We start from the raw sequence: 18,937 nt of genomic DNA on the forward strand, positions 1-18,937 counted from the left end.
GGTAAAGTACCTGCCCGGCAACCCAAAGGTCGCGGGTTCGATTCCCGCCTCGGGCTTGGATCAAAGTACTGCAAAAACGTTGGGAGGTGCAATATGGCCACAGAAGCCGATGCGCCAACAACTACCAAATCAAAAAAAAAAAAAAAAAAATCAAGTTTACTACCCATTAGATTGCACTAACAGAAAAGCCCAATAAACCAGAAAGTGCAAATTTTTTTTATTGTTTTATGGTAGTGACCTCCAAAAATGTGCTTTAGAAAAATATCACAAAGGCATTCAAAATTGATTCTTATAACCGAACATATGATGATGGAAGTGTAGCGCATTTTAATGATTTGAATTGTTTTTTGAAATTAAAGCCGCTGATTCCACTAACCAGTGATTATGTTAATCGTTACTTTAAGATGGAATGGGCTTACAATTGTCTCTGACAGAACCACGTGGTCCTTCCTCTCAGCCACGTGTTTTGTTTTTGCATCCTTTAGTTGAAGTGATTTTTTGTGTTGTGCATTAATCAATATATTAGTTTTTAATCTTTTTTTTTAATTAAGATGTACAGTTTCCATTATAAAAATCATCTTTTAGAGAGTTAAATAACTTAGTTATATAGCGAAAATTTCAGCTTCTGAGGTCTTGGAGCAAATTGCCAAAAAACAATGTGTTATTGGAATTTGAAATGTTTTATTATGAGATATTTTTAATAATTATAACATAAAATTGGTAATGACAGTTTCATTTATGTGGGTTTTTTTTTTTTTTTTTGTCATTTAAAATTATAGGTTTTAGAAGTGGACCTGCATCATCCAGGTATCAAAGTTGGGTTCCTAAACATAATTTAAGGCAGCGACAAGGCATTTATGATAGTGATGACTGATGTTATATTGGCATTGATGTATGTGTCTGAGTAGATTTTCTCACATACATACACAGAATATTGTGTATATATGGCATATGGATGTATTGCTTATGTGGAAAAAGATAGTAAATTGCATTTTATTTATATATGATGCATCTCTGTTTTTCTTAATAGGTCAGTTTGTTTTGTATGTGGCATTTACATCTTAAAATCAATCTCTTTTCACCCTATCTTTTGATCCAAATCAGTTTACTAAAAAATGTGTGTCTCTCTCTCTACACACACACACACACACACACACACACACATTTTTTAATGTGATTAATAGTTAGCTGCTTTTTATATTTTAATTAACGTAGAAAGGGGCATTGTGCTGAGTACATTTTGATTTATAATGTGATTAGGACAAGTTTGTGATGATTTTATTTTTTGCAGCCAGGTAATTCATTTAATATTACATTATAAAACCAGTGATGTATGTCACATTTTCAGTTTTTGCTAGAATGTATTGGGTTAAGTGCATCTGTTACAGTTTTAAAATCTGTCACTTGTACTGTTTATGAGTGTAGATCTGGTACCAATTCAACTGCACAAATTTAAGCAACCATTGTGACGACCCTCATTGAGTAATCACATTAAGCCAAAAGCTATTTGATGTGTTGTTCTGAGGATATTATTCTACGTCATTGTATATTACTGATTAATAGCAAGGATCCTAGGACCAATCAAAAATACATCATCCTGTGCAATTGTCTTTTTTATTATTATTATTTTTTTTTTTTAGAGCAAACATATTTGTTTATTTGTGCACATCACATGGATTATTTCTGTGCTAATATGTGTAAACCTTAGTGTTAGCAAACTAACAGTGTTCCTATTTTTTCAGACATTAAAATGATGCAAATTTCAGAACACATAAAGCATATAGCTTAAGATAATTCTGCTGTAACTGATTATTGAGAAACTTGCTGGGAAATTCTATTTGGCCCAAGAACTGCCATTTGCAACAGCTGGGAAGGTGTCAAAACTTGAAAGGGGGTTTGACACTTTGTTGTCACCAGACAGTCTGAGATTGGGTAAGCATTTATTCTTCACTGCATTCTCACTAACTTAAATGTCCTGTTTGAGTTGGCTCATTACCAGTGGTGAAAAATGACTTCTTTGTCACAATATTAAGTATCATTAGCACTGGAGAATCTGCTGCAACAAAGCTGAGGTTGCCTTCCCAGGAAAGTTTTGCACTTTGCGTTTTGTAGGATATTTGAGGTTGTTGAGGTAATTTAAATATTGGTGGGAGAAAAGCTTCCATGTTCACTGTGTCAGATTGCCACCTATTTAGAAGTATGCAATACCATTCAGGCTGAAAGAACTTAAGTTTTGAGTCTGTTAAAGAGTGCCTTGTCTGCATTTTTTGCTTCAAACCCTGAAGGATAACACTGAAACTCTAGTAGGAAGGTTAGCAGAAAGCCATAGAGAACAAATGAAAATATATACATGAATAAAATTGGATTTGATGTTGTGTGTTTATAAAAACACAATGTCCAATCCAATCTGTGTGTTTTTTTCCCCTTTATCATATACTGTTTTATCCTAACATAGTATATGATAAGGTGGCAAGCTTTTAGTAACAAGGTAAAATGTGAAATGATTGAGGAGACAATCCCTTGCATTATATATTGGGACAAATGCACGCTTGGTTTTGCATTCCAACATGAATATACCATTTGGTGGTTAATTGGTCAAGTAATTAATATGCATATGGTGAACATCACAAACTATTTTCTCATGTTAAATGCACAAGAAAGGCTTTAGAAAATGAAACTGTTATTGAAAAAAGAATATTGAACTAAAATTGAGAAATTTTATTTCTGTGGTTTAATAGGTCTGAGGGGTTATCTTCTACATTGATTTCACATTCAGGCTTAACCCAAGAAAACTTTGATAGCTTAATTTATCATAATTCATCATTTCATAGGTTTAGAGAGGAACTGTATATCCCCCCACCAAAATAAAAATAAAAAAATTTCTCATTTGTTGTGTAATAAACATTTATAAATTGCTATTGTAGAACCTGTCATATATTGATGGAAAAACTTGGCGTATAAATCCACCCTACTGACAAACCTATTTTCTTTTCTTTTTATAAGACTTTTTCTTTGTATCTCTCTTTTGTAAATTCCTCCGACCTTATATGGTTGTTCCAGAATAGAATTTATTTTTGTTTTTTCTGGGAGGGTACCCAAATTCCTTCATTATTTTCTCATAGAACCTCTTTATGAATCCTCTTCATCATATAATCTGTTATACCTACTGCAAGAATAACTAATAATACCATAATTATAAGTTCTAATATTTTCGAAATTTCTACGTCCATCATTGTCAGTAAAGTCCCAGTGGCAACAAACTTTGCAATGACTTAGACTCTGCAACCAAATGTTGTCTTTATTCTTTGACTAGCCACTTTTTTCTTCCACTTATGCTTTGAAATTGTATTAAAAGGGGAAAAAAATTTAATAAACAAACCATAGAAATATGCTGAAGAATACCTGACTAAGAAGAGTCAGTCAAATGCTATTATTTATAGTCAGTTATGATTTTAAATAATTATAAAAATTGCAATTTGCATTATACTCATTAGATCACTTCAATGTATATTGGACCCATTTCAATTGACTAACGTTTCATGCCATAAGAAGTTATGTTCTTCATGTATTCTGATGCACTCTTTGAATATTGCATACTATGATATCACAGCATTAGTCAAGTTCCTATTGTTGCAGACATTTGCTTCAAGACCAGCTTCATGGTATGAAACCCAAAAAAATTTGGATTTTTATATTAATGTGTGAAATTAACATGCAGTGACAACAAAGTAGAAACATTTTAGTGTTGTTGTTTTTTTTTTCTCCTTCAGGGGGTTCTGTTAACAGATTTATCCCATCATTGTTGTGTAATGTAAATGTACTCCTATATATCTATGTTCATTGCTAATATATGATATACACAGGTAGTTCTCGACTTTACGAGTTAATTCGTTCCTATTGCACGCTCGTAAAGCGGGAATTTATTTCCCATAGACATAAGGTTAAAAATAGGGGTTACATCATCAGCAATGAAATTAGTTAGCTAATTAGTTTGTGTTTAAACAATGATTGATTTATCGAAAGAAATGAGAACGTAGCCTGTAAAATCAAGCAAATTATAATAATAAAGAAATTATTTACAACTTACAAATATTACAGAATGTTTTTTTCTTCATCATCATCATCAACTAAATGCACACTCGTTGATCACTCATTATTGGCTCGGCACTCTGTTGCACAAGAAGTTGTCTTCTTCAGAAATGTTTCAAGATGCATTTGTTTCCAAGATAATCTTCTCTTTTAATTATAAATTTCACGATTGCATACATAAGCATTTTTTAGCGGCACACACACAAATTGCAACTAACAAGATTAGTTGCAATTTTGCAACTAACAAGTTGCAATAACTTGTTACGTGGAGTAACAAGTTTACAAAGCTTTAAAAAAAGGAACGAAAAGAAGATTCTGAAAATTTATTTATGTTTTTATACAATTGAAGATTTCAGTAAAGGGCAAACACATTTCACCATAACAACCTAAAAAAAAAACCACACAATTCCAGCTATCAGTATTTTTGCAAATGCAAGAAGATAGAGTGTACTACCCGTTTATAATTGCTTGCAGTAACAGAAAATAAACCTTTCCAGAAAGTGCAAATTGTTTTTATTGTTTTATGGTCATGACCTCCAGAAATGTGCTTTAGAAAAATATCACAAAGGTGTTTAAAATTGATTCTTATAATAGAACATATGATAACGATGAAAGTGTAGTGCATTTTAACTGATTTGAATTGGTAACTAATACAATTTACAAACCACACTCACGACCTTTTATATGGCCTTAAGGTCACACTCGTGACCTTAAAAATGACGTTTTAGAGAGATAAATAGCTTAGTTATACAGTGAAAATTTCAACTTCTGAGATCTTGAAATGAATTACCAAAAAACAATGTGTTATTGGGTTCACATTACAATATTTTAACATAAAGCAGGGTACACTGTATTGTATAGCTACACACGTTTTGGAATGTGGTATTTATGAATGTTTAACATTTATTTTTTTGCAATTAATGTTCATATTTTCGATTTTGTTGATAGTTGATACTTGGAAGGGAGAACTCGTAAAGCGAGAACTGCTTATATAATGTGTATTCTTAATTTTACTTCAATATGGCTTATGTCAGTAGCTTTTGCACCAGAAGTACCATAAATAGTACTGTTAAGTTGAATTTCTTTTCAAAATTCCATGAAGCCTTTTTACAATTTAATTAGAAATATACTTAAATTATAAAACATTAATATTAGAGACCAAAATATCATTGAGAGCTTCCTGGCCACTCTAAATTAACAAAATTTAGTTTCAAGTACATAAAAAATTTCTTATTCCCTTCTGCAGATATTTTAGTTGGGAAAACAGGTGCAATCTTGATAAAAGGAGTGGGCCTCAACATGTGCATGCCTAGCGTGTTTTAGACTTGATGGTGCTGTAATGGTTCAGATCACTTTTATCCAATTTCTATTACATTGGAAAAATAAAGGAAGAAATCGTTAGTGATAACTACAGCTAGAATGTGTGACAGGATGGGAAAACTTGGAATGTCCCACCAGTACAGCTTGGTGTACTATGGGGGGAACTCCAGAAAACCATGCTCTTCCAAGGCTGCTTCTTCTTTCAGTCACATAGTTCTGTGAGGAGCTGTTGTGGCCACCAACAAAATCCTCCAAATGCATCAGTCATATGCTATATGAGTGGCATCGCAAAATGTCATGCCCAAAAGTTCACTGATCCCATCCTTCCACCTAGTTACAGGTCTTCCTTTAACAGCAGTTTTTGGAGTTGGTTTTGTTATGGTCTCTGTGGCATCAGATAATGTGGTGGTATGCCATTGCCTACCACATGGCTGATTTTGAAAGGGCCTGGCTTTAATCATAGGAAGAGTCATCATGCATCCCACAAGATGCTCTTGAAGAGGAAAGGTGACTACAGCAGAGCCCCACTTAGTGCAGAAGGCTGATTACAACTGATTTTCGCTGGTTTCTAGAGGTCGTCCTACTGTATTATATCAAAGCCTCTTTCCTTTCAATATTTCTTCTTTTAATGCCGTCTCCTATTGGAGGTTGGCAATCACCATGCTGTACTTCTCTCTGTCTTGAGCGAAATGAAAAGAATCCTCAGCTGATCTGCCAGTCCACTACTAGTCATGGTGATTATTCTTGGGAAGCATAATGCAGTAGATTCCCCTTGCTTACTGCACTGCAGTACTTCAGCTGAGTCTGCTGGTTCAACTACGCCTGAAGTAATCTGAAAACGAGCCGGAATGAAGTCCGGAATATATATATATATACATATGTATTATTCAATTAGTTTTGCACTATTTATTTTATTATTATTATTATTATTTTAATCTTCAGTCTTCAGTGAGGTGGCAACACATTATCCCTCTTCTTCCAAGGCAAAGATCATAAAAGTGATCTCCAGCATTAGTGTTGAATCTGAATCCGTTAGGGATGCATAGGGGGAAGACCACTCCCTTTATTTTGACTGCACGAATATTTTCTCAACTAAAAGATCAGCAGAGGAGAGATTTTAAGAAAACCTTTTTTATTTGCTTGATAGTAAATTTTGCCATTAAAATTGGCAGGAAATTAGTATACATTAGGAGGTGGATACATGAGCTGGATATCATCATTCTCTTTCTTGGTGATCTCTCTCTCTCTCTCTCTCTCTCTCTCTCTCTCTCTCTCTCTCTCTCTCTCTCTCTCTCTCAGGGTAACTCAATTTTTTTTTTTTTTTTTTTTTTGGCTGATGCAGCATAAGCCTCAGGCTTCCTTGCACTATAACATCTTGAAACAAATGTGAATATAATTACCTACTAATCTAACCACCAAATTTTGAAAATTTAATATGATAAATACTGTGTTATGCTTTAATATATGAATCTTAAAGTACCCTTAAAGAACTTAAGAGATTTTGTAGGTCGTGACTGTAATGTAAAATTAAAATTTTCAGATTAATTAATTTTAGTTATCTTAGAACTGCACAAAATTAGTCAAAGGCTGTGTTTGATTGATGTTCTTGAGTTTTTTAATTATTGCCTACTAATGAATCATAACTACAGGATTTGTGGTTCCACTTAATGTGATCACTAGGATCTGTATACAAGCAGTATTAAAGTTAAAATAATAGCTGTTGATATACAGCTATAGTGGATAAATTAATTTATTCAAAATACTTTACATTCAAGGTTGTAGGTATGTCTGTAAATATAAGTGCTAATATTTTTGTGTTTCCCTCTTCTGTAAAACCATCTGAATAATTCAGTTTAATATATTTACTGAATGATGATCCTTAAAAGAATTGCAGTTGCAAAAGAAAATTCTAAAATTGATTTTTATTTTATCAGATTATAATTACCAATGTATATTGTTTCATAGCCTTAAATAAACGAGTTACTGATATATGTGTGCTGTTGTGCATAACCTAAAATTAAAAACATTTTAACTTGAACAAATTTAACCCTTTCAAGTGCATTCCTAGATATGCATGGGCTTGTGACAGTGAATCTTCAAAATGTGTGCTGTAATTGTAATTACTACCCATTCGTATTAATTATAACTCATTGGTAGTGAGTTTCTAGAGCAGTGTACCCTGTGAAGTGAGTTCCTTTGTGATATTTTGAATTTTTGTAAAAATGGTAGATTGTACTTTAAAACTTTTAATATTAATTTGTTCTTATTTTGATTTGATTGTCCAACATTAGAGTGAAATTATTGTCAAAAACATGAAAAATAATCTTGATACTTTAGGCCAGCATTTCCCAAACTGTGTTCTACAGAATGCTGATGTTCCATGAAAAAATCGTAATTAATAAAAATCTTTTATTTTTATTTAAATTTTGCATATTTGAAGCATACAACTCTTTGTATGAGTATAATTTAATATTTTTTGCAGTTGTTGATAGATCATGTACTGGAAATGACATATTCACTCAACACAACTCAAACTTGCACATCTTAATTCCTCAGCATTCCGCTGACACATTCATGCAAGTTTACCTATTGTTGCAGGTGGTGGGGGGGCTGTCTTAGCAATTACAAGATCAGTTCTTATTCTGCAATATTGCGGTAAGCTAGTAAGCATAACACCTAATTAAACTAGCTTCGCTTGTATAAATATATATTTAAATAAATATCAGTATTTGCAAGTATTGTTATTAAAATAAATGACTGGATTTGTGGCTGAAAGAAAGAACTTTACAATGAAAAGCAAGTTCTAGTAGCACAACTTGTGACAGATATAAACAAGCACAATATTGTTACACTTCAAAGCAAGAATGAACAGTCACAGCCTTTTGTTCCCCAAAAATCCATCGATACTAGTGATCCATTCAAAGTGAAACAGTTTCTGTCAAAGTGCATAAAAGAACAAGTAGCTAATAAAAGACCAAAACGAAAGTATGATGACAGTTATTTGTATTTCAGTTTTGCATATGTTTGAAATAAAGATGCCCCTGGTGCACGGTCATTATATTTATAAAATACTAGCAAACAGTTCCTTGGCTTCCACTAAACTTCATAAGACATTTGGAAACCACCCATGCTGAATACAAAGACAGATATAAGTTTTTTAAGAGGCAGCATGACTCTCCTGAAAATTGTAAACTTTTGATGATTAAAATTGCTAAAACAGACAATGAAATTGCAATGGAAGCATGTTATCGAGTTTGAAAATGTTATTGAACTTTCCCTTAATTCCACATTGCTCCTGTTTGTACAGCAGTCTTTTATCTTCAACAGTATCAAAAGTCTTCTTAAAATCCAAGTATATGATATCAAAATTATTTTTTGCATCCAGTTCCTTGGTCACTGCATCATAGTATCCAGTCAGATTGGTGAGACAAGATCACCCTTTAATAAATCCATGCTATGATTTCAGTATAATTGCATTCCTATCTGGATCATTTTGCATACTTCTTTATCCAGTGATTCCATTATTTTCCCTGGAACAGCCATTAAGCTAACAAGTCTGTAATTACTAATGTCACTTCTTGATCTCCCCTTATGAATTGTAAATACATTTGCACATCTTGAGTTCATAAGACCTCCCCTGAATCTAAGGATGCTCTCATAATTATGGTCATCAGTTTGCTTGCCTCCTTTGCTGCCTCCCTTAATATAATTGGGTAGATTCCATCCACTCCAGGCACCTTTTTTTTTTTATACCTTCAGCAATTTCTCTTCTACTTTCCTTTCAGTTATTACAAAATCAGTTAGGTCCCTGTTAGAGATTTATAGCATCTGCTTTCTTCTTCCCTAAAGAATTCCTCATGTGTGAATATAGAGTAAAGTACCTATTCAATTTCTCAGCAACCGAGCAGGGTCATCAACAGTTAACCCATTGACTTCAAGTGGCCCAATGTGATTCAACCCCTTCTACTGTTAATATAAACATATATGTCTTTGCCAGAGACTTCTCATTCTGCCTTAGCTTGCCTAACTTCCTTTGTGACTTGATTACAAGACTAATTAATATCTACCATAGGCTTCTGTGTCACTTGATACATATAAATTTATAAATTGTCTTAGTGAACAGCCAAGTTTTCTTTGTCTCTGAGTTGAACATAAGCCCGAATTTTGATTTTATTTCAATTACTGCATTGAAATACCCTGCAATCCTATGGTATTATATTACATAGGATAAATGCAGTCAAATTTTAGGAGTTAAGAGGCAAGCATAAAAGTTGTTTTAAATGGAAGTTTTTACTTCTGTACACTGCTTGGCTGTTCGCTTAGACAATACACTTTATTCACAATTTGACAATTCACTAACTGAAGCTGAAGAGATGTCTGTAAACCTCAAAATAGCCGTCCTGGTGGTGTCTCAGATTTTTAAATGCATGGCAGATTTCGGGTGATGCTATATTTAATAAGATACTAGCAAGTTAGGCAGAGCCGTGGATAATGGCATTTGTCTCTAAATTGAACTTAAACATAAGCCTAAGCAAGGACTTGGCACCTAGTCTTCATAGTGAAAAAGGTCTCTCTGTGATCAAAATCAAATGTAGGCGACGCATACCAATTTTTATTTCAACTACTGCATTGAAATACCCCCTACAGTCATAGTATTCTAGAATTTGGACAACTGGTATGAGTTTTTATTCTGATTTTCAAAACTGTTTTCTTACTGCCATCTGCTATAAATCGTGTCTATAATCTATTACTATAACATAATAGAATATGCTGTATATAATATAATATAATATACAGGCAACCCCTGTACAACATGGTACTTCTACAACATGGTCTTACTCTAACACGATTGATTAAGTGTGACAATCCTCACACAGCACTATCGCTCTAACATGGTTAGAGAATTGTGGAAAATCTCGCATAATGGTATTGTTGAGTTTTTCTGCAGGGAGAAATTCTGCCATTATGTTGGATGAAATTTTTCAACATTTCCATTTTTTTTTTTTTTTTTTTTGTGAATCTCCACTTTTGGCTCACAAATTTTTATGCTAAAAAAAAAAATTATTGGGAAATAAATCCCTGTGCGATATTGAACTTGTAGAAAAATTTAGATTTCAAAGTTTTATCACTATTGGATGTGCCAGACCATCCAAAAATTGAAGTAATGTTCCTACCACCTACAACTTCTTTAATTAGATCAAGACATATCTACCTTTGAAACACATTACCTCAGAAAATTGTTACAATGGATTTTGGAAAAAAATTGATTAAAAATTGAATTGATGGAAAATTGAAAGTGATTGGAGGCATGGAAACAATTTTTCAATTGTGGACTGTATTGGAATCATAGCTTTATCGCCCAAAGAAGTAAAACCGTCAACATTAAATGTGTTGGAAAAATGTATGGCCAGAGTCAGTTCATGGTCGAACCAGCAGAAAACGGAATCGGTGCAATAGTAGAACTTGCTAAGATGGAGAGAGAGGAAGGTTTTTATGATATGACTACTGAAGCCTCATGGGTATCTCAGTTGGTAGAATCGCCGTTATCCCCACACCGGGTGGAAAAGACCTAAGTTTGAATCCCGTCGATAATGGGAGGAATTTTTATGGGTCTTTTTCACAACGTGGCTGAGTTAGTCAGGCGAGGGTAGCATGGTTTTTTCTCCTGGAAAATGGAAAATTGGGTTCTTCATCCAGAAAAATGGAAAATCGACCTCAGAACACAGAGCAGCAAGCCTTAGTTGCCAATGCTGCTGAAAAAATATATATATATATGATTACTGAAGACGTTCAAGAATTACTGGTAGAAAAAGAGGCTGGGTGGTGAAGCGGATTTGTTGGAAATGGCATATTGCAGTTGTATTTTTTGAATTCAGATTCTTCGACTGAAAGGATCCTAAAGTTCAAAAGGGAGCTTCAAAAATGCTTGGTTCCATATGATGAAATTTACAAAGATCTATCAAGCAAAAGCAAACAAACCCAGATTAATTATTTTTTAAAGAGAGCAGAAGATACACGAAATCTAGAACAGTGTATTTTTGTTAGTTTTGTTAACGAAATGGTGTATTTTTGTTAGATCTTGGAACGTGTAAACCCCCCCCCCCTTTTTGTACTGATTCTTAGTCCTGTATAACATGGTTTTGCACTACACAAGATTTTATAGGAACCTAACTACTGTGTTATACGAGGCTTACCTGTGTACTATATATAATAGAATAGAATACTTGGAAACAAATAAGGTATGTGCACTTCTGCCTAAATGTTTGGAATCATAGCATATGACAACAGTTTTCATTAATTTGGTTGAAATTATCTATGAAAACAATGTTTAATATAAAAAACCACACTACAAAGTATTTTAAGATTTTTTATTAAGCATTTAAAAATTCACAGCAAAAAATATATTGAAATGATTAATAATAATTACTGATTTGTCACCACTGATTTGTCGTACCAGATTGCTGAAGCGTATGTAATTATTGGGAGGAAGGTTGTCTTGTAGTATAAAGCTAGGGTATGCTTTTTGAGACCCCAGTCTCGCCTTGTGACCCTAGCTACCAGGGCAGAGTAGTGTCTGATCTTTTGTCTTAGGAATTTTAGATGTGGTTGGAAGGATAAGTTATTGTCTAGTATGACACCTAGGTATTTTAGTTGACTGGCGAACTTGATAGTTGTCCCATTAATCTTAATCTGGGGTGGTCGTCTCAGTTGCAGGGTTCCTTTAAGCAGTGCCAACGATGTCTTTGTCTGTGACATTATTAAGAAATTCTTCTTGGCCCACTGTTGGAGAATCTGCAGGGCCCAATTAGCTAGCATTTCCAATTGGGCTCTGGAGTTTGCTTGCACTATCAAAATCATTCATCTGCAAAAGCCCACACCCCACCGCTCCTAGGTCCATTTTCTAGAACTCATCAAATACCAAGTACCAGAGAAATGTGCCCAATGCAGACCCCTGTGGACATCCTCTGTGTACTGTTCTTGTGATCTTTTTGTATGGAGTGTTTATCTAATTTTTTTTTTGTGAGAGATACGTTTCTATGACTTTATAGAGGTTGATGGGTACTTTAGCTTCCTGAGTCTGCCCAAGATGCTCAGCCACCAGAGTGAGTCGAACGCCCCGGCAAAGTCAATCAATATTACGAGGAAATATTTATTGTCATATTCTTTGACTTTGTTAATTAGGTTTCTGAAGGCATCTGTTGTGGAGGATCCCGGTTTAAATCCAAACTGATTCCCAGCTAGGAGGCCAGCTGCTTCGTAGTTTTGGAGGATTCGTTTGTGCAGTAGCTTTTCAAACAATTTGCTAACTACTGAAAGAAGTGCGATAGGCATGTAGGATTTCGGGCACTCTGATTTCTTAGTCGGACACTTGATAAGTTTGATGTTGGTCGTTTTCCATTTTGTTGGGAATTTCCTTACCTCTAGGCATCTGTTGAACAGGGTCAAGAGAAGTTTCGGTGTATATTCTATTACTTTTTTAAGTATTTCAGGTTTTATCATGTCTAAGCCAGGCCAATTTCTGTTTCTTATCCGGGCGGCAGCAGCATTGAGTTCCTCCACGATGAAGGGGGGGGGGGGGGCTCTGTGATTTGCGTATTGTAGTTCCGGTTTTCTTGACAGATGATTTTGTTCCTGTAGACATGGAACCGCCCGGTTCCTTGAATATGGCATTCAAGATGTCTACCGATTGTCCCCAAGTTGTTATTATTTGACCTTGTGGGGGCGCCTCCGTAGCCACGTGGGAAGGAGCAGCAGTGCGTAGCACATGCTTCTTGATTAGACCGGGTTTGAGCTTGTCACCACCAAATACAGAGGAAAGGTCAGGGAATGACCACTGCGTATCCCGGAGCAATATGGGCTTAGTTGCTAATGCTCCTAAAAACCAAATAACAACAACAACGACCTTGTGGGGTTCGTGTGTTGTAGTCACTACCTCCTCCCTGGGGAGTTTGTTGGTAATAACCCTGTAGACTGTTCCCCATGGGTTATCATTTACAGTTGTTGTCACTAAGCATTTCCAAGTTCGTTCCTTACTTTTCCCGATGGCGTCCATGTATCGGTTTCTGGCTTCCCTATAATGCTACCTGAGGGCTTCCACTTCAGCATCTGGCCACGTCCTGTGCGTTAGTTGAAACCCCTTTCTTCCTTTGGTTACCACTTTTCAGAGGACACTGATTTCCGAAGTCCACCAGGGGATGGCTCCAGGTTTTGGGTTCTTCTTTTTGATAGCTTTGTTGCTTGTATCTTTGATTATTTTAGTTGTCTTATCTTACAGTACGTCCGGGTCAGTTTGCAGGTCTAAACTTCCTGGACTGCGATCCACCGCTTCATTCAGTAGGTTTCTGAAGAGCTCCCAGTTGGCACTGGTGATGGCGTATCTCTTTATCATCTGCTTGGCTGGTGGTGTTCTTGTTAGGACCCTTGTTATCTTCTAGGTTATGACCTGGTGGTCCGAAGTGGTCCACGAATCTTCGACCCTCCAATCAGTCACGAACCGAGCAAGATTTCTTGATCCCAGAGAGATGTCGATCGTGGCCTTCCACAGGGTATTACAATAGGTTGACGGATGATGTGGCTGGTTTAGAACAGTAAATTGGGAGCCCATGAGGAAGTCCTCCAGAAGTTGGCCGTTTCTGGTGCCTCTTCTGTCTGGTGTAGTGCTATCCGAAAAATAGATCAAAAAATACTTAACTGCACTTTCGGATCCAAGGTTGAAAACGTTCTCAGCGGGTAAGGATGACCCTGAGTAATCACTCAGAGCTATAGAATATCACTAGACAGCGCTAAAACTAATTAATTTCAGTTAAATTTAAGAGTACAAATTAACATACAATCCGTCGTTATATGGAAATTTTCTTTTCTATGGAAACTATTTTAAATTAATATTGTTAAATTAATTTATATTTGGCGTTATATTTTAAAATATATCGCCATATATTTTAAAATATATCGCCAAATAGAAAATTCCCTTTTAAAGAAGTTCGTTAAACAGAGGTCCGACTTGTACTTGTCAAAAGAAATTTTTGCATCCTCCTGAACTGCCGCCTGTAAGCGACGCTTACCTCGTCTACCCACTTGTGGTGGCCCCGACCAGATCTATATGCAGTACTCGAGGTGTGGCATGATTATACACTCGTAATCATTCACAAAATCCCATGAGCAGTCCTGGCAGCCTGTCTGCCCTACTCAGATAACTTCTCAACTGACTGCACACACCCAGGTCTTTTTCATTTTCCAGTAACTTAAGGAAGAACCACACAGTCGGTACGTTACTCTGGGGTTTTTGCTACCTATATGCAGTACTTTGTGTTTGTCAATATTAAACTTCAATTGCCATTTCTCAGCCCATCTGCCTAACTTTTATAGATCCTGTTGCAGTAGCACTGTCATTGCCAACCTTCGTATCATCTGCAAACTTGGATATTAAGGCTGATGTATCTTCAACAATATCTTTAATAAATATAGAAAACAACAATGGATCTAGCACTGAACCATGGTGGACTCCATTAGTAACTACTCTGTCTTCTCTCACTCAGCCATCCCTTTATCCAGAGCAGTAACTAACCATTAATACACACTGCTGCAATTTATGCGACAGTATATTATGTGCAACAGTTTCAGAAACGTTCCTGAAATTTAAGTATATGATATTAGAAGTATTTTTTCATCCAGTTCTTTTGTGACTGCATCATAGTATCCAATCAAATTGGATAGACAAGATTGCCTCTTGACAAACCCATGCTGTGACTGAAGTATAACTGCACTCCTGTCCAGGTGGTCCTGCATTTCTTCTTTAACCAATGACTACAATATTTTTCCTGGAACAGAAATTAAGCTAATAGCTCTGAGTGTAATTACACCTCTAACTTCATTGGGGATAAATTTACACATATCTAGTCCACAGGGACTTCCCCAAGGATACACTCATAGATATGGCTAAGGATTTGCTTATCTCTTTTGCTGCCTCTTTTAATATAATTGGATTGGCCTCTTCCATCCCTGGTGTTTTTCCTATATTTATATTCAACAAATTCTCTTCCATTTCCTTTTCAGTTATTACAAATTCATTTTTTCTCTGATTCAAATATTCTCTATGGTAGAGATTGATAAATTCTGGCCTCCACTCCCATTACTTCTTTAACCGGTGACTACATTATTTTGCCTGGAACACAAGTTTAGCTAACATGTCTTGATTACTCATGTCCCTTTTTAAACATAACAGAAATATTTTATAGTTTAATAAAAATTGGTAAATAAGTTGGTCCAATTTTAATAAAAGCTTTGAAACATTATGTGATTCCAAACTTTTAGGTGGAAGTGTTTGTATAAAGTTCTTTTTTGGTTAACAAAAATGGCGTTACTTATTCATTGATATCAAGAGGCTGTTCCCAACCCCGTGTTGTTTGGCATTACAAGAATTATTATTATTATTATATTATTATTATTAGTTTATTCAACAAATACCCCTGTACAGAAATTATCTAGGAGGGTGGCTCATACATACATCCAACTAAACTTATTAGAATGTAACATAGGATAAAATATCAGCAAATATATAAGATAAATAAATATAGAGGAAAAATTACATACATACAGAAATCATACAAAACATTATACATACATAGAAAAATGACATCGGCATTTACACTATCAATTGATCCTGATTGTCATTCTCTGAACAAAAAGGAATACCCTTAGTCCTATAAGAGTCTTTTGGAAACACTATAAATCGTTCATTTAAGATTTTTATGAGTTCGAGGGCACTTGAAATCTTTCTTGAATTACGTTCTTCATCATAATGGGATGACCTGCGAGATTTATTTTCTTCTTTCCCTTGGTCGGATTACTGTTTCAAACCTGATGTCAACGTTTGCTCAGATCGTGTCAGTGAAATTATTCTTGCAGGAATGGAATCCTGCAAGAATAATTTCCTGCAGGAATGGAGTCCTTTATCTAAACCTAGATTTTCCAATAAATATGCTAAGGCTGTTCAAATAAACACGAAAAAATTACAGTCCACAGAAGTTCAAGTATAATGTCAGCAAATATCTTCTTTCATCTTCTCAACCTCCAACCCATGCACGGTACTAAGTACTATAGGTTCTAATAACTCTTGTGTTTGGGATTTTCATTAAAAAAAAAAAAAAGAAAAAGAAAAGTTGAATATACCAGAGCCACGCCGTATATATTGCCTGTCCATGTTCAAAGGAAAAATATGCGGTACTGGAACATTGTAATCCCTCCCCAAAAAAATAAATAACATTTTTTGTAATAATATTTTATCGATATTAGAATTTATAAATAATAATTACATTTTTTATTTTATTTCCTTATCACATGTTAGGGACAGGTTTGGTATTTTTGGGATGCTTATTTATTTATTTTCTTTCTATTCGTTATGGTGAGGAGGTGGCGTGATTGACAAAGGGGAAATGAGCCTGTCACAAGGGGGAAAGTGGTTATAAGCGGCTCCTAAACTCATTACGAGTTTAGGAGCCGGTTCTAAACTCGTAATGAGTTTAGGACCAGCTCGCTTTCTATCAGAATGGAGTGCCATTCCTTGCAAAGTCATGCCGATAGGTGGCGTTGTGTTTATTACTTTATTCCTCCATTAGGAGTTTGCCTAATGTTGGAATAAAGCCCGCAATTAACCCAGATAATCCCTAGGTCTAAGAATATAGACCTTCCTCGTCAGATTAACTATATGATAGAATAAGTTATTTTCTTTGTTCTTCAATTTTCTCTTTCAATCCTAAGGTTTCAAATCTATATTCCAGAATGAGTTTTGCTTTAAATGAGAAGAAAGAAACAATATTTGTAACTATAAACGTAACACATTTAATAGATCAAGAAAATAGATACACATAAGTGATAAGGCAATGCTTCGTAACTGATACAAATATATCATTAAAAGTAACATTCTGGTAACAGGTTTTATCAATGTGGCCCTCTAGACAACTAGTATAGAATTAGTTCGATTTACATTCATTTGGCTTGTTTTAGTCCACTGAATCAATGAGGGTCGCTAATTGTCCTTTTCTACTACAAGAAAAGATAAGGTAATTAGGTCCCTATCCTTATTCTATGAATTCAGACATTGAATTGTTTTCAAAATGAAGATAATGTAATCAAAAATGCTTGGGAACTTAAGAATAGCGTCAATGAACAGATGAATATAGCTTTCATTTTGAGTTTCATTCATTAAGGTTTTTGAGGGCTCTAGCCAGACTTTTATCCCTTTAAGTTCCGTTTATTTAACTTTATAATATGCTCTCAGTGTTAACGTTTCATGCTCTAAGTTCCGCTTGTTACAATTCATACTATACTGTTAAATGTCGAGTTTCATCTTTCAAGTTCCGTTGGTCAGCTTTATTATTTCCTCTTTTAAGTCTCGTTCCTTAAGATTATTAGGATGTTTAAGATACTTTGACATATCTGCAGGCCGAAAGAAAAGGGATTCGGTATATAGGCTAGGGAACAGTAGTGAATCATAACTAAACACTTAACAAGAGAAACTTACCCAAACAGACGAAATGTCGATCTGAAGTCGTTATACTCTCTTCTGGTGTTCAAAGTTCGGTAATAGCTTAGAAAAACTTTAAGCGCTTACTACACGCATATTTAAAGATTTGCTTTTACCACGTTAAAGTTATCAAACACTCTTTCGCGATAGCATACCGTACTTTAGAGAAAAGGGGGGTTTAGCCTGAGGCTCCTTATTTGCGCTCCGACTTCTTCTGCTTCTCCTCTTCACGAAAAAACTCTTAAAAGACATCTAAGAACTCTCTCTGAACACCGACCAACTGCCTAAACAAAGGAAGTCGCTCAACATTTTATGCTCTTCTTGTGGCAATCAAAATAAAATCGGAATTTTCCTATTCGTTAGAAAAAGCTGTAGACCATCCTCTTCAAACAGCATGATGTCTGTCCAGCGGTGACTCGTCCACCTCTCCAAGTTCTCAAAGCCTATTATTACCTACTTTCTTCTAATATCAATATATATATAAAAAACTATTTCTCTCTTCACTCCTTGACAGAACATCTGCTCCGGTAGGTGAAGCTGTCTCTAGTCTGTAGAAACTGCTTTGCTTCCAATGTTCTTATGACTCTCCCACATCGTCCCACGCATTTCTAGAATAAGTGTGTATACAAAAAAAACTATTTCTCTCTTCACTCTTTGATAGAACACCTGCGCAATAACGGCTAGCGATAGGCGGAGCTATGTCTTGGCCATAGAAGCTGTTTTGCTTCCAAAGTTCTTATGACTGTCCCACATCGTTCTGTGCATTTCTAGAATAAGTGTGTTTACAAAAAAGCTATTTCTCTCTCCACTCCTTACTGAACGCCTGCACAACAACGGATAGGGGTAGGCGGAGCTATTTCTTGTCAATAGCGACTGTTCTGCTCCGCACCAATGTTCTTATGTGCTTTTTATGTTAATTCAGCATCCGGTTCGCTTTGAAGACGAATTATTTCATAAAGAAAAATAATTATAAGGAATAATTACTTGGGTAACCTTGCAGTATTT

The 18,937-nt window shown here is 35.2% G+C and overlaps 1 protein-coding gene across 2 annotated transcripts in view; it reads left to right on the top strand.

Annotated features, from left to right (window-relative positions):
* LOC150090904 (pentatricopeptide repeat-containing protein 2, mitochondrial-like) overlaps positions 1–968 on the top strand; it is a 126,043-nt gene extending 125,075 nt beyond the window's left edge. For both annotated transcript variants that reach the window (XM_090380593.1, XM_090380594.1), the window contains exon 10: positions 780–968. In XM_090380593.1, coding sequence (XP_090236719.1) covers positions 780–874 — 95 coding nt within the window. In that variant the 3' untranslated portion in view covers positions 875–968. The remainder of the gene's footprint in view (positions 1–779) is intronic.
* Positions 969–18,937: the final 17,969 nt, after the last annotated feature.

The sequence above is a fragment of the Mastigoproctus giganteus genome, chromosome 1, assembly GCF_048544385.1.
Source record: "Mastigoproctus giganteus isolate SK-2022 chromosome 1, ASM4854438v1, whole genome shotgun sequence".
Lineage (NCBI taxonomy): Eukaryota > Metazoa > Arthropoda > Arachnida > Uropygi > Thelyphonidae > Mastigoproctus > Mastigoproctus giganteus.